This window comes from Capsicum annuum, chromosome 10, assembly GCF_002878395.1.
Source record: "Capsicum annuum cultivar UCD-10X-F1 chromosome 10, UCD10Xv1.1, whole genome shotgun sequence".
Classification (NCBI taxonomy): Eukaryota; Viridiplantae; Streptophyta; class Magnoliopsida; order Solanales; family Solanaceae; genus Capsicum; species Capsicum annuum.
In genome coordinates, this window is record NC_061120.1 from 52411645 (window position 1) to 52427754 (window position 16110).

At 41.2% G+C, this 16110-nt stretch overlaps 1 protein-coding gene across 3 annotated transcripts in view; it reads left to right on the plus strand.

Moving 5' to 3' along the window:
* LOC107845214 (protein EMSY-LIKE 3) overlaps nt 1-16110 on the plus strand; it is a 34303-nt gene that overhangs the window by 9723 nt on the left and 8470 nt on the right. For 2 of the 3 annotated variants that reach the window (XM_016689454.2, XM_047397909.1), the window contains exons 7-9: nt 10569-10811; nt 10885-10953; nt 11034-11097. In XM_016689454.2, coding sequence (XP_016544940.2) covers nt 10569-10811; nt 10885-10953; nt 11034-11097 — 376 coding nt within the window. The remainder of the gene's footprint in view (nt 1-10568; nt 10812-10884; nt 10954-11033; nt 11098-16110) is intronic. The other variant, XM_016689451.2, reaches the window with a different exon arrangement.

A 16110-nucleotide genomic window follows, 5' to 3' on the forward strand; every position in this document is an offset into this window, starting at 1 on the left:
GTGGGAGACATCTTTATCAATCTCTCCCTTCCCTTGAATCTTGGACCCGAGATAACTAAAACTATTCCTCTTACAAACAACCTGAGAATCCAACTTTACTACCTCCTCGTTCTCCTGCCACAAGTCATTAAACTCGCACTCCATATACTCTATCTTGCTCCTACTCAACCTGAACCCTTTAGACTCAAGGGTTTGTCTCTAAACCTCCAATTTATCATTCACCCCCCCCCCCCCCCCCATGCGTCTCATCAGTCAAAACTACATCATCTGCAAGAAACATACACCAAAGCAAACAAAATGGGCTAAAAAGTCGATCCCTAATGCAAACCTGTCAAGACACGGAAATGCTCTAAACCTCCTCCCGCCATCCTCACCCGAGTCTTTGCTCCATCATATATGTCTTTAATCGATTTGATGTACGCCAACGGGACCCCACTCACCTCCAAGCATCTCCAAAGAATATCCCTAGGAACTGTCGTACGCCTTCTCCAAGTCGATGAACACGATATGTAAGTCCTTCTTCCTTTCCTTATACTGCTCCACCAGTCTCCGCACTAGGTGAATTGCCTCTGGGGTCGAGCAACTAGGCATAAATCCAAACTGATTTTTCGAAATAGACACTATCCTTTTCAACCTCCGCTCGACCACTCTCTCCCAGATCTTTCTAGTGTGACTCAACAACTTAATACCACTATAGTTGTTGCAACTCTGGATGACACCCTTGTTCTTATATAAAGGAATCATAGTACTCCATCTCCAAGCCTTGGGCATTTTCGTAGTTTTGAAAATGCCGTTAAACAAATTAGTCAACCACCTTAACCCAGCCTCGTCAGAAAACTTTCAAAAATTCACTGGAATTTCATCAGGCCCCGTCATCCTGCGAATAGCCTCTCTGACCTCCTCTACCTTAAAGTGTCTACAATAACTGAAATCATGACACTCCTCTGAGTGCTCCAGTTCCCCTAACACAATGTCTTTGTCTCCCTTATCATTCAAAAGACTGAAAATATGACTGCCATCTTCTCTTAATGTGAACGCCCTCCATTAGCACTCTACCATCCTCCCCTTAATACACTTCACTTGATCGAGGTCACGACCCTTCCTCTCCTTAGCCTTAGCAAACCTATACAACCTCTTTTCTCTAACCCCGCATACAAACTTTCGAACGCTGTCACCTTCGCCTCCCATTTACCCGCTTCTCCTCTTCATACTTACTCTCAACCAACTTAGCATACGCCCATTTCTTAGTCTCCACTTTCTTCTTAATTTCTTTATTCCACCACCAGTCCCCTCGATGTTGGCTAGCCCGGCCTCTTGAGACACCCAACACTTCTCTAGCAGTCTCCTTGATGCACCTAGCAGCCCTATCCCACGTACCATTCACGTCCCCCTTACACTCCCACACCCCTATCCGCGCCACCTTTTCCTCTATCTCCAATGCAGTCATCGACGTCATGCCACCTCACTTTATTTTGGGTCGACCCTCCCTGCCCCTTTTCTTCTCATCCTTCTTTATACCCAGGTCCATCACTAGAAGCTTGTGCTGGTTCGAAAGATTCTCACTCGGAATGACCTTACAATTCTTACAAAACACCCTATCCCCCTTCCTAAGCAGCAACAAGTCAATCTGAGTCTTGGCTATCGCGCTTCGCAAGGTAACCAGGTGATCCACCTTCTTTGGAAAGCTCGAGTTCACTACCACCATCCCAAAGGCCCTCGCAAAATCCAACAGAGAAGCTCCTTCTTCATTCTTCTCCCCAAAACCAAAACCTCCATGCACATTGCCATAGCCCTCTGGTAACACCCTGATATGCCCATTGAAATCCCCTGCTACAACAATCTTCTCAAAGCTAGGTATGCCTCTCACCACCTCGTCCAAAGCCTCCTAAAACCGCTTCTTCTCCTCCTCGTCCACGCCCACCTGCGGCGTATAAACACTACACACGTTCAGAGTAGACCCCTCCAATGACCAATTTAATAGTCATCAACCTACCGCCGACCCTCTTAACCTCCACTACTTGCCCTCTAAGTTCTTCGTCTACAAAGATGCCTACTCCATTCCTACGTCTCTCACTTCCTGAGTACCACAACTTGTAACCTCCACATCCCTAGCCTTAAGACCCTACCCACTTGGTTTCCTGGACACGCGGAATATTGATCCTTCTTTTTCTAAGAATCTTCACAAGCTTTATGAACTTACCCTGAATGATCCCTATGTTCCAAGACCCAACCCTCAACCTATCAACTTTTGCATCCCGTCTACTTCTACCACTCCACTCTATACCCCAAACCTGTCCTAAAACCGGACCTTGCCCCCACTCCCAACCTAGCACCCCCCTCTTCCCCTACCCCCGTACCAACTTTCACCTTTCCCCCACCCCCAAAACATCCCCCAGCCGCTGCCTTCTCGGACATGACCTTATCCTACCATCAACGCCTAAAGCCACTACTCAAAAAATACAAACAACTCATATTTAAAAACCAAAGATATCAGTTATCTCTTAGGCACATTCCCCAAAAATACTCTCTCTCCTACTTCTTAGAAGAGAGTCATCTTTTTCGGTGACTGAGAGTAGGTTTTCCTCCATCCTTTGCCTAGCTAGCACCTTCTTTGTTAGTTATATCTTCTAATCCTTTTTACAGGTTGTACATCCGGTATAATTTGCAGTCGCTTTCTTTCAAGATGGAAAGGAACAGGATTTACTTCAATTCTGGTTTTAAGTCATGACATTACTAGACGGAACTCAGTCAATGCAGTTTGGTACGAATAGGTGGAGAGTAGTAGAAGACTAATGAGAAGAACATCAATGAGCAACAAGATAATGGAGTGGATTTGCTTTACTTTAAGAGAAGCTTTCAAAGATCGAAGGTGGTCAGAAGATGGAAAACCTCAGAAAGAGATGAAATAGTTTTTAGCACAAGAAAGCAGAATGAGCATGGGAGATACATGAGTACTCTCTCAGTAAATAAGGGAGGGAGGTCAGTATTGATTTTACTAGAGATAACATTAAATGCAGGTTGGTGTGACATAGCATTTAAGATTGAGAACTTCATTAAAGACCCCAAAAAGCAGGAATATGTTGGTCCCTCAGTGTTAACAGAAGCCAACTACCCCTTTGCAAAAGCAGTTAAGGAAAGTAAATGGCAATCTAGAGACATTCGAGAAGCTGCAGTGAATAGCTTGGCAGGCAGAATTGAAATTGCTGGCTCTTCAAAGTCTCAAGATGAGGGACTGTTGAGTAGATGTCTTGTTGGTAGCCTAGAGATGATCTGCAAGGAGAAGCCCACGCTGGTTGATATGAGGGCATGGTCATCTCAAGACTGGAAAAATGTTTTTGGGATGAACATCTATAAGATGTACGGAGACATGTTCCTTTTTGAATTTCCAAATAGATACATGGCAGAGCAAGTGCTACAAGGTCAGTGGACCTGGAAGAAGAAACGATTCAACCTTGAAAGATGGTCTCTAATGGCAAGTTGTGTTACCAATTCCATTCTACCAAAGGAGACATGGATCAGAGCAATTGGAATACCTCTACACCTATGATCGCAAAAGGTTTTCTATGAAGTTGGACAAATGTGTAAAGGTTGGGTGGCCACAGAAGAACAGACGGAGCTCAGAAATCACATGAAATGGGCAAGAATTTTGGTGGCTAATGATGGAAGAAAGATACCCCGTGAAGTATCAATAGCTCATAACGGCAACACTTTTTTCATCTCGATTTGGGCCGAGAACAAACCCAGATGTGAAAGATTGCTGGAGTTGCCCCAAAAAGCTACCAAAGATGATGATGTTGACGGTTACATAGTCCACCCTTTTATCCAGAGGTTAAACAAAGGCAACAATTGTACTATGATTTTGAATTCCCATCAATCTAGGGATTCGATCTGCAAAAACCACATGGGTTTTCCTTAATTTACAGATGGATCACGTGGAGCAGAAAACACACGTGAGGGGCACACCACCAACTTAAATGAAACCCCACAATTGGGCCGGATCAGGAAGTACAATGATATATCATCTTTTAATTCAGAAGATGGGCCTGATTTTGCAGCCCATGTGATATTTAATAGGAGATCAACATATATATCATCTTTTAATTCAGAAGGTGGGCCTGATTTTGCAGCCCATGTGATATTTAATGAGAGATCAACATAGGGGCCTAGTCAAATCGCAATAGAACTCTTTTGTGATAATGCGAAAGAACCTTTCTCTTAGAGCCTCGATCAAAAGACCATGCAGACCAAGGAGATTAGCACGGAAAACTCGGATAAAGCAGTAGTCAATGTAAGCGAGGTCAGGGAAGATGATTCTACCAAGGAATTGATGGAATTAGAAGTACAGGGGATGTCGAGGGCGGTGACTGTGAACTTAGATATAATCTCGACAGAAATAGTGGTCCAAGATGAAGCTGCAACAATGGAGAATTGGGAGATTGAAGACGTAAAGCCCCTGCGAGTTCAAACACAACTGTTGATCAAAGAAAAAAGAAGGAAACTTCTTTCGCGGTGCAACAAAATATGCTAAAATTAGGCAAATTACTGGGAGCTGACTTTTTGGGGCATGAGGAGGAAGCTTTGGAACTATTACTGCAAGTAGATAGCTGTAGGATAGCAAAAAGAATGGAATCAGACGCAATATGGAAAAGATCCAGATTCAAAGGGGCACAAGAACTAAAGAGTTTGGTGGCTTTTGATGTGAAATTCAAGAGTGGGGGCAATAGGAACAAGGGGAGAAACTATTCGAAAATTGCTTAATGCAGTTCAAATTGATTTCTTGGAATGTGTGGGGTTTAAAATGTAGGGATAAAAGGAGATTAGTTAAAAGTATGGTGATGGGTTGGAATGCTGATATTATATGCATACAAGAAACAAAGCTAGAAGGGGAGTTGACAGAAATAGTTAAACAATTATGTGGGGTGGGGTGGGGTGTGAGGTAGATAAAATTTGCTTGTCTAGAGGCTAGCCGGACAAGAGGAGGAATTCTGATGCTTTGGGATAGTAGAGTTTGGAAGAGGGAGGTCCTAGAAACATGGATGTACACCTTAACATGTAAATTTGAAGCACTGATGCAAAATTTCTCCTGCCATATTATAGGGGTCTATGCCCCTAATTGCTATGTTGAAAGGAGATTAGTATGGGAGGAAGTTGGGTCTGTTAGGGGTCTGATGGAAGGACCATGTGCAGTAGGTGGGGATTTTAATATATGTAGGTTCATCTCGGAGAAGAGGAATTGTACTAGAAGAACAAGGGGGATGAAAGAATTCTCAGATTTTACTGAGGACATGTGTCTCATCGATTTGCAGCTGGAGGATACCAAATATACCTCGTTTAAAGGGGAAAAATCATGAAACTGCATCAAGAATTGATAGGATTCTAATATCAGAAGAATGGGATGGGTGTTTTAATAACTTGAAACAAATGCCATTACAGAGGATAACTTCTAATCACACTCCTATTGCTATTCAAAGTGGAGCTTGGAATAGGAAAAAAGGCTACTTTAAGTTCGAAAATTGGTGGCTGAACACTGATGGCTTCACTGACAGAATTAGGGGATGGTGGAACAACTTTAATTTTGCTGGTAGACCGGATTACATTCTAGCATGCAAAATGAAAGCTTTGAAAAGCAAACTCAAAGAGTAGAGCAAAGGTGAGCAAGGGAATTTAGGTGTCCAAAAAAAGATCCTGTTAAGTAAGTTGGCAGAATCAGAATCAATATCAAGAGGTAAAATTCTTACTGAAGAAGAGATTCAAACAAAAGCAGGGTTAATGCTAGAATACAAGGAATTGATTAAAAGGGAGGAGATTGCATGGAGACATAGATCCAGAGCCTTATGGCTAAAAGAGGGGGACAGGAATACAAAGTTCTTCTACAAAGTTGCAAATGCTCACAAAAGGTATAATAGAATAGACCAACTGCTCGTACCAGGAGAACTCACTCAGGATTCTGCGAGAATCGAAGGGGAGATAGTAGATTTTTACCAAAATTTGTACACTGAAACAGTGCAATGGAGACCAGCCAGTCACTTCCATAATTGCCCAGTTATAACAACGGAAGAAAGTGAGTGCCTTCAAGCAATATTTGAGGAGGAAGTGTTGAGAAGTATAAAGTTATGTGCAACAAATAAAGCTCCAGGACCCGACGACTTCACTATGGTGTTTTTCAGCAAGTGCTGGGAAGTGGTAAGAACATATGTCATGAATGCATTCCATAACTTTTATGAGCAGGAAATGTTGAGAGGAGCTACAATGCCACTTTTATAGCTTTAATCCCAAAAAAGAAAGGTGCTAAAGAATTGAGAGATTTCAGATCAATTAGCTTGATTGGTAGCATATATAAAATATTTTTCATAGTTCTTACGGAAAGGTTGAAAAGGGTGATGGGAAAACTTGTCGACTCTCAACAAATGGCCTTCATCAAAGGCAGACAAATTATGGATGTAGTACTGGTGGCTAATGAAGTTGTGGGATCTAAACAGAAGCAAGGAAAACCAGGAATAATTTGCAAGTTAGACGTCGAAAAAGCCTATGACAATGTCAGTTGGGCTTACCTGATAGCAGTTTTGAGAAGGATTGGATTGGGCAACAATGGATTCACTGGATAAGTTATTGCATTTCAACAGTGAGTTTTTCAGTTCTTATCAATGGTACGCATGTTTTGTATGGCTTTTGGCAAGGGAGGCAGTTCTTACTCAGGAGAATCTCATGAAAAGGGGAATAACTATATGCCCCAGATGCTTTCTATGTGGTGAGAATGAATAAATAGTTAACTATTTGTTTTTGCATTGCAAGATAACAGGATAGTTGTGGAGAGTGTTTTTGAACCTTAGAGGTGTATCATGGTGTATGCCAGGGAAGATTACAGAAGCCCTATCAAGTTGGGATCTAGTTGGAATGCAAGCAAAGAGTAGAAGCAAATGGAGGATAGTTCTAGCTAGCATTTGGTGGTCGATCTGGAAAGAAAGGAATTCCAGGTGTTTTGAAAATGTAGAAAATAGTGTGCAACAAATCAAGTTAAATTGTATCTTGATTTTGTGTTTTTGGTGTAATCAGATATGGTCAAATGATCCTGTCTCTATTATTGATGTTTTAGACTCATTATTGATGTAGGATCATAGAGTTTGGTAGTACGCTTGTAAATATGGTTGTGCATAACCTTGTTCTGAGTATATAAGAAGTTACCAGTTTTAAAAAAAATAAATACAAACAAGGATAGAAACAAAAACAACAGGAGGCACACACAAAGCTCACTATTCGGCCTAACACCAAGAACAACAAAACAAATAGTAAGAAAGCAATACAAGTTACCAATACAAGAAAGCAATCAATCCCACAAATTAAGAACAAGTCAAGAGACACGAGATAATAAGAAAGAAAGAAGAAGAAAAGAAAAAGTAAATATTAAAGGTTAGAAGTCACCGGGTTATGCTTGTAGACCAAGTCCTCTTCTCTTGCGTGGTATGTTGGATTCCGGCAAATTGCGGCAGAAATTAGTCGCCGAAGCTTCGTCGGAATGTCGCCAGAATTAGATTTGGTCGAGCAAAGTCTGGTAGTCTGGACATGCCAGAGTCAGATCTGGTCACCTTTGTCCGGTGCTGCACACTGACTTCGTCATCGGGGTCGAGCCGACAGAAACCTTATCCCGCTGGCATGAGCAGTGAAAGCTGCGAAAAGGGAGGAGAGAAAAGGGGGAGGAGAGAGAAAACAAAAGGGGGAGCGAAAGAGAGAGGGAGGGCGTTCACTTACCTGGCACCGGTACTTCTAAGCCGGCGCTGGAGTAGCCCAACTCACGTCCAAGGAGACGTTAAAAGACGTTATGGTGCAGAATTCCAAGAAAGACCGAAGGATGTATGTAGGCAACCTTGCTTGCATCTATTTGAAGGTTTGAACGCGTCACCTACAAGCTCCCGTTTAGGTGGTGCGATTTGTTGGGTAATATAAACCAATCCTCAAATGCTCTCAAAACTCTTAGATTAGTTAACACAATTAAAAGGGAGGCTCGCGTCATACATCCACCTTGCAAAAGCGGATACAACACGGTCCCTTAAAATCTTCCTAGACTCCACATCTTCTTTTTTCATTGGGTTGTTGTGGGAAATAGGTATCCATAGGACCTTTAACATTGCTAGCGGTGGATGATCCACTCCGGCTAGCTGAAGACTTACTTTGGTATTTTGAAGGAGGCCCCAGTGGCATATTCACTTCAACTTCATCATTCTCCGTTTGATCATCATGAACTAGATCAACCATTGTTGCATCATGACTCATTTGAGTCTTAAGCTCATTTTTTTTCTTCAGACTCTTTCATTTCTTCCTTAACAACATTCGGGACTTTTGGACATACAATGACATCTTTGTAACCACCAATAAGATGTTTCTTGTGACGAAATACTCCACTGATATATATATTGTCAAAAAAAAAAAACATTTTATTCGTGTGTTAATATTGCCTATTGCAATTCCATATGCCCAAGTTGGATCTCTTTTTTGCGCCATTGAGTAAAGAAATATACTACAAGAGAAAACAAAATAATGAACATATATATGGATAGACACAAGTCAGATTATATACAGCAAAAAAAAAAAAGAAAAACAGAGCTGGAAGTCAGATTACATACAGCAAAAAAAAAGTAAAAAGAAGAAAAATAGAGCTGGAATTCAGATTACATCCGGCAAAAAAAGAAGTAAAAAGAAGAAAACAGAGCTGGAAAACAGAGAAGAAGAAGAGGAAAAAAACAGAGCTGCAAAGAAAAGAGATGAAAGAGAGTAATAGAGAAGAAGAAGAGAAAAAAAACAGAAAACCCTAACAGAAGAAGAAGTCACATACTTTCAGCAGCAGTTCCACAGTAGTCACAGCAGCAGCTCTACAGTTGTACAAGTCACTTAAGGGTTTTAACTAAAATAAATCGAATAAACCATTAAAGCCCTAAAAAAACCCTTAAATATCACTTAAGCAAGCTTTTCTGCGCTTTTTTTGTTTCATCGCTTCTCGCTTCTGGACCTGAAGCGCGAGCTTTTTCCTCGCCCCATCGCTTCAGTGGTAAAAAGCGGCCCACTGTCGCTTCGATTCGCTTCACGCTTAAAGTGAGCGCTTCGGCGCTTTTCACAACACTGATGGAGGATGTTTTTAGCTGTTCCAGAGTACTCTTTTCAGTTTACTGCTACCTTTTCTCTAAGTTGTAGCATGGTTTTCTTTCAACAGTTGAATGTTATGTAAAGAATGTAGTCATGATTACTTTGAGCTTTGGTTGTTGGAATACATGTTACTTTGTGGCAATTGATTTAGTTACCTGGCTGCTTATTGAAATGATTTGGAAACTTTAGTTGGATTACTTGCAGTGAACTTTCTGGAGTATGATAAGTAGTATCATTTGAACCATTGTTAATAAACCGTGAAAGTAGTATCACTTAAACCATTGTTGTTAATCTTTCGTTGGGTTACTTGACTGCTTTAAAATGAACTGATCAATTTTTTTGACTTTGTTAGCTCCCTAATCCTACCATAGTCTGGAGTATGATTAGTAGTATCACTTCAACCATTGTTAATAATTTTTAACTGGATTACACTAGGTGTGGCCTAGTGGTCAATGAAGTTGGTTGAGAACCTGAGTGTGTTGAAATCCCAGCAGAGACAAAAAACACTGAGTGATTCTTCCCAGCTGTCCTGGCTTTGGTGGACAGAATTACCTGGTGTCTGTTGCTAGTGGAAGGTGGCAGGTATCCCGTGGATTTAGTCGAAAACTGGCCCGGGCACCACAGTTATCCCCCCAAAAAATTCTTTAACTGGATTACTTGACTACTGTAAAATGAACTGATCGAATTTTTTGACTTTGTCCTTAATCCTAGCATAGTCTTTTATCTGTACAGGACCTCATTCATATTTATTGTAACTTTTAGAATCTGCTTGATGCTTTTTTTCTAATGAAATTTCTTACTTCATCAAAAATAGACTTTTAGAATCTGCTTGATGCTTTTTTTCTAATGAAATTTCTTACTTCATCAAAAATAGAGTTGCATTAAACTCTCTAGAAGTATTACTTCAGCCATTGTTAATAAGCTATGAATGTTCAGGTGCTAGTTATTCTTCGATAAATGATTATTCTACTTGCCTTAATCACAAAAGGAGACTTCTGATTCTGGTATTGACATGCTAAAGCACTAGTTATTCTCAGTAAATGATTATTCTACTTTCATTAATTACATAAGGAGACTGATTCTGATATTGACATACTAACTTGCTCAGTGCATTGATATCCCAAATGAACGGACATATCTTCATTTCTTGGACTGGTATTGCATGATATTCATCTACAACATTTTGAAGAGGCATCGATATTTATGTCTGTTACATACCTGATATTCCCTAATCTGAACAATCTTGAGTTTTCCTGATAAATGTAGCACCTCATTCACCTGTCAATTATTTATAATTTGGGTATGGTAATGTATATCAAAAAGAAAACAAAACAGTATGGCATATGGTAATCAGTTTTGTCTTCCGACATTTCTTTCAGTTGTTTTTTTAGAGCTTCTTCAAGGTTTAGACTTGTATTTCCTTACCCTGACAGATTTCTCCTGAGGATATTCAGTGGGAGGGTGAAGACCCTGGAATTTCTCATTATGGAAATTATGGTGGACCATGTCATGCCATGGCTAGACCTGCTGGATGTGCTAGTACTCCAGGTGCAGGGAGAGGTAGGGGCTTGACTAAAGCTCAGTCCAGAAAAGATTTTCCGCTATCACAGAATGGCATGGGAAAGAAGGGATCTGATGATATTCAGTTACTTCATACTGATACATTAATCAAAGAGGTAAGCTCTGCATTTGTTGTCTGCCTCACATTTCACTTTGTACATTGATTCGTTGACTGGTTAATGTGGTTAGGTGGAGAGGATCTTTGGTGCTGGCCATCCAGATCCTCTGGAGGTTGAGAAGGCAAAGAAAATGCTGAAGGTTATTGACACTCAACTTTCCAGTAGTTGTTTAATACTCGCAAATTTGTTGCACAAGCATACTGACTTTTTCTTCTGCAGGAGCATGAACATGCACTTCTAGATGCCATTTCAAGGCTTGGAGACTTATCTGATGGTGAAAGTGGTATGATTTTATGGAAAATGTTCTTCATTTCTGTCGCAAGAAGATGGAGTGGTTGTGAAGCTAGACTCTCAGGCCATCCAGAAGAGGGAGAGTTTCAAGTATCTGGGGTCTATGATTTAGGGTAATGGTGAGATTGACGAGGATGTCACGCATCGTATTGGGGCAGGCAGGGTGGTTGAAGTGGATGCTCGCTTCGGGAGTCCTTTGTGATAAGAAGGTGCCCCCGAAGCTTAAAGGTAAGTTCTACAGACTGGTAGTCCGGACGGCCATGCTGTATGGAGCGGAGTGTTGGTCAGTTAAGAAATCCCACATCCAAAAGGTGAAGGTGGCGGAGATGCGAATGTTGCGATGGATGTGTGGACATACCAGGAAAGATAGGGTGAGGTATAAGATTATTCGGGAGAAGGTGGGAGTTCCCTTGGTGAAGGTTAAGTTGCGAGAAGTGAGGCTACATTGGTTCGGGCATATGATGAGGAGGGGCCCTGATGCTCCAGTGCGGAGGTGTGAGACTCTGGCTATGGATGGTTTTAGGCGGGCTAGAGGTAGACCGAAGAAATATTGGAGGGAGGTGATTAGGCATGATATGGAGCAATTACAGCTTATAGAGGACATGACCCTTGATAGGAATGGAGGGTTAGGGGTTGGGAGCGCGGCGGTAGTAATAGGGGAGTGCTCCTTTGGGTCTGGAGTTTCTGGTTCGTAGTGTTGGGGCTGTAGTTTTTGGGGTTAGTGGTGTTGGCTTTTTTACATCCCATACTAGTTTATTATGCACTTATCTTTTGTATTTGTTATACTGTTAGTTTGTTTTGTGTACCATACTAGTTTGTATCCGCTTACTTTTTGTATTTGTTATACTGTTATTGGTCCTACCTTTGAACTCAGCGGAACTGGCAGAGATACTTGAACCTACGACTAACACTAGCGTACCATTATGGGTTCGGTAGAACATAAATTTGGGAAAGGAATTTGGAATTCATTTCTATGGTTGCGAGGAAATTGCGGAGGAACTTTTCATGAAGATAGATTGGAAGAGGCAAAATGCGGGTGAAGCAATAAAGGCCCTGATTCGGGTGACTCCTAAACCGAAAGGATCAAATGAATTGAAGAACCAAGAGTCAGGGACTAAGCTTTTTAGTTATGGCACGAGAAGCAGGAGGGATGCAATACGAATCTTTCTCATTCAGTTTAACAGTGTGTCATGGAATGTGAGGGCCCTTAAAGATTCCAGGAAGAGGCTTATGATCAAAAGTTTGCTGCACAATTGGAAGGTTGATGTCTTCTGTTTTCAGGAAACAAAGTTGCAAGGGGGTATAAGGAAAATAGTTAAGTGATCTATGGGCAAATAGACGGGTAAAATTTGCTCAATTAGAAGCAAGTGGCGGGGGGGGGGGGGGGGGGGGGGTTGTTTTTTGGGGGGGGAGGGGGGGGGGGGGGGGGGGGGGGGGGGGGGGGGGGGGTGGAGGGGCGGGGGGGGGGGGGGGGGGGGGGGGGGGGGTGATCTTATTCATGTGGGACAACTGGGTGTAGGAGGGGGAAGTGTGACATAGGTGCCTATAGCATTACTTATAAATTCATTGGAAAATCACTCGATTTTAGTTGGCATATGTCCGAAGTTTATGCTCCAAATAATTGAGAAGAAATAGAGGTCTGGTGGGAACTAGCTTCAGTGCGAGGTCACCTTGGGTGGTTGGGGGGATTTCAATACAGTGAGATTCCCATCACAGGAGAGGAATTGTACTAGGTTCAACAAGGCCAAGGCTATGATGGACTTTTCAGATTTTATTGAATGTGTAGGGCTAGTTGATGTACAATTTTCAGGTGATTGTTTTACTTGGAAAAGAGGTCAAGGGCATGATACAACAATTAGACTGGATAGATTCTTGATCTCTGAGGAATAGACGATTTCCTTTAGAAACATCAAACGATCAATCTTGCACAGGGTCACTTCAGATCACTGCCCTTTGAATCTGGAATGTGGAAATTGGGAAAGATCAAACTCGTAATTCAAGTTTGAGAACGGGTGGCTCCAAATTGAGAAATTCAACGAGATGGTGAAGAATTAGTGGTACTAAAAACACTTACAGGGGAAAGCTAGACTCTATCCTAGCAAGCAAGCTAAAATACTTGAAAGGTAAACTCAAAGATGGAGTAGAATAAGTTAAGGGAACCTAGGATTGCAAAAACAGAGCATTCTAAGTTAGTTGACTGATATAGAGGTAATTCAAAGAATGGAGTAGGGATTGCAAAAACATAGCATTCCAAGTTAGCTAGCTGATTTAGAGGTTATTCAAGACCAAAGGCAACTTACAGATGATGAGACCTACTTAAGAGTAGTCATTACAGTTGAATTTTGAAGAAAATGCGAAGAGGGAGGAAGTAGGATGGAGACAAAGATCTACGACTTTGTGGTTAAAAGAGGGGGACAAAAACTCTAAGTTCTTCCATAGAATTTCCTTTTGCCACAGGAGATACGATAACATTAACAAGTTGATTGTCGATGGCGTGTGTACACAAGAACCAATAGTGATTAAAGATGAGATCATAAATTTCTATTAGAATCTTTATTTCGACGTCGGGAGATGGAGAACTCGATTCAGTCCTAGAACTGGCACTGTGATTAGTGAAGCTGACAATACCATGCTTCAGGGTCAGTTCAGTGAGAATGGAATTAAAGATTGTGTTATGTCATGTGCCTAAGGACACAAATTATGGATGCAGTCTTGATTGCAAATGAGTGCGTGGATATAATGATCAGAAAGGTGCCAGTAGTCCTATGCAATCTAGATATTGAGAAAGCCTATGACCATTTACGTGGGGCTTTCTTGGAAGACTCGAGAGAACATGGGTTTTAGAGAGAAATGGATAAAGTGGATTAGGTTCTATACCACAAATGTGAGGTTTTTAATCCTCATAAATGGTTTCCCTTCTGGTTTTTTCCCATCAAAGAGAGGCTTGAGACAAGGGAACCTCGTATCCCCTTTTCTCTTTATTTTGGCCATGGAGGGCCTAAATGATTGCTCAGAACAACTCAAACAAAAGGGTGGATAAGAGGTTTCAAGGCTAACATGTATGATAGAACAGGGTCTGGCCGTCTCCCACCTCCAATATGCTGATCACACCCTAATTTTTATGAAGCAGATAGTTCTCGACAGAAGTATTTAAGAGTCATGCTCATCCTATTTGAAGCCATTTCAGGCCTCCAACTTCATGTGACTAGGGTAAGTTTGTTAACAAGTATTTCGGGGGGAAAAGATAGGGGAGCTCCCACAGCGTACCTTGGTATACCTTTGGGTGACAAGCAGGTCAAAGGCATCTGGAGTAACGTACTGGAGAAGTGTGAGAAGAAGTTTGTGAATTAGAAAAGCCAATACTTGTCTTTGAGTGGAAGTCACTCTTATTAGAAGCGTAATAGATGCTTTGCCCACTCATATGATGTTTGTCTTCCCTATGCTTACAAATGTGATAGACAAACTGGATGCTATTAGGAGGAACTTATTATGGCAAGAAAATTGTGATCCTTTGGGATCAAGTCAATCTTATCAAATAGGAAGGGGGTCTGGGGATAAACTTGAAAATCCAGAATCAAAGAATCAAAGTCTCTTGGAGATTTAGGCTGCATTTGTTTTTATTAAGATTAGACATTTGAATTTGAATGTTCATTTGAATGCTTAAGATATTGTTCTAGATCTGATAATTAAATGATTAAGATTGTTTTCAACATTTGAATGTGCGAAATTTATTTATTTGTAAACATAATAAAATACAATTCAAATAAAAAATTAATTATATATTAAAAATATTTTTATTTAATACAATAAAATTATTTTTTAATTCAAAACAGAAATATTTATATTTGTTAGTGATAGCAGAGATATTTTGTAATGGTGGTGGTGGTGGTGGTAATGATTGATGATAGTGACTAGTAATGTGGGCGGTGATAGAAAATATGGTTGGTATTGTAATGACTGTCATGATGGTTGCGATTGGGGTGATTGTGATTTGAAGTTGGTTTATATTAGTAGTTGGAGGTGTTGGTTGTGGTGGCTAAAAAATGTATGCATGATGGTTGATGATGTGTTGGCGGTAATTGGAGACGTTGTTAGCTGTGATGTTGGAGATGGTTGTTAGTAGAGATAAACTATAGCGATGGTAGTGGTTGATAGTGGTGATAGAGGTGGCTACATGAGTGACAAAAGTGGTGGTGGCCGAAGAATCTGTGGAGGTTGATGATGTGTTAGTGACAGTTAGCGGTGGTGTTAGTTGTGATAGATGAGTTGGTTGGTAGTAGGGATTGACCAATAGTGGTTAATGGTGGTCGTGGCATTGGTGTTGGCGGCGGTGGTGGTGAATATAATTAGAATTGAGGTAGTAGGTATGGTGGCAACGAATAGTAGTAGTTGGTGGAGATGTTGACAAAAGAATGTGTGGAGGTTGATGATGTGTCAGTAATAGTAAGCGGTGGTGCTAGTTGTGATAGATGAGTTGGTTGGTAGTAGGGATTGGGTGATGGTGATGGTGGCGTTGGCGGCGGCGGTGGTGGTTGTGGTGAATTTAATTAGTATAATGGAGGTAGTAGGTATGGTGGCGGCTGACAATGGTGATGATGGAGGTGGTGGGGTGGGTGGTGGTTGACAATGGTGATGGTGGCAAAGGTGGTTGGTGGCGGTGACAGGTGATTGTGGATAGAGTGGAGGTGAATATTATCCAACACAAAAATATCTCTTAATGATACTAAGGATGGGTTCTAGATCTGAATGATTGAGGTCAATTCAGACCTATTAAGAACGTAAAATCCTAATAAAAACAAATGGCACTTAATGGTTCAGATTCAGACCTCCATTAAGTGTAAACAAATGAGCCCTTAACTCATAAGAGCGAGCTCTCTGAGAAGAGACACTAAAGGCTAGGTATGGAATGGAGAACTCATGAATTACTAATTTGGCCCCACAACCTTATGGGATTGGAGTCTGGAGGTCTAGCAGGAATATATGGGTCAAGTTCGTCTACAGTTGT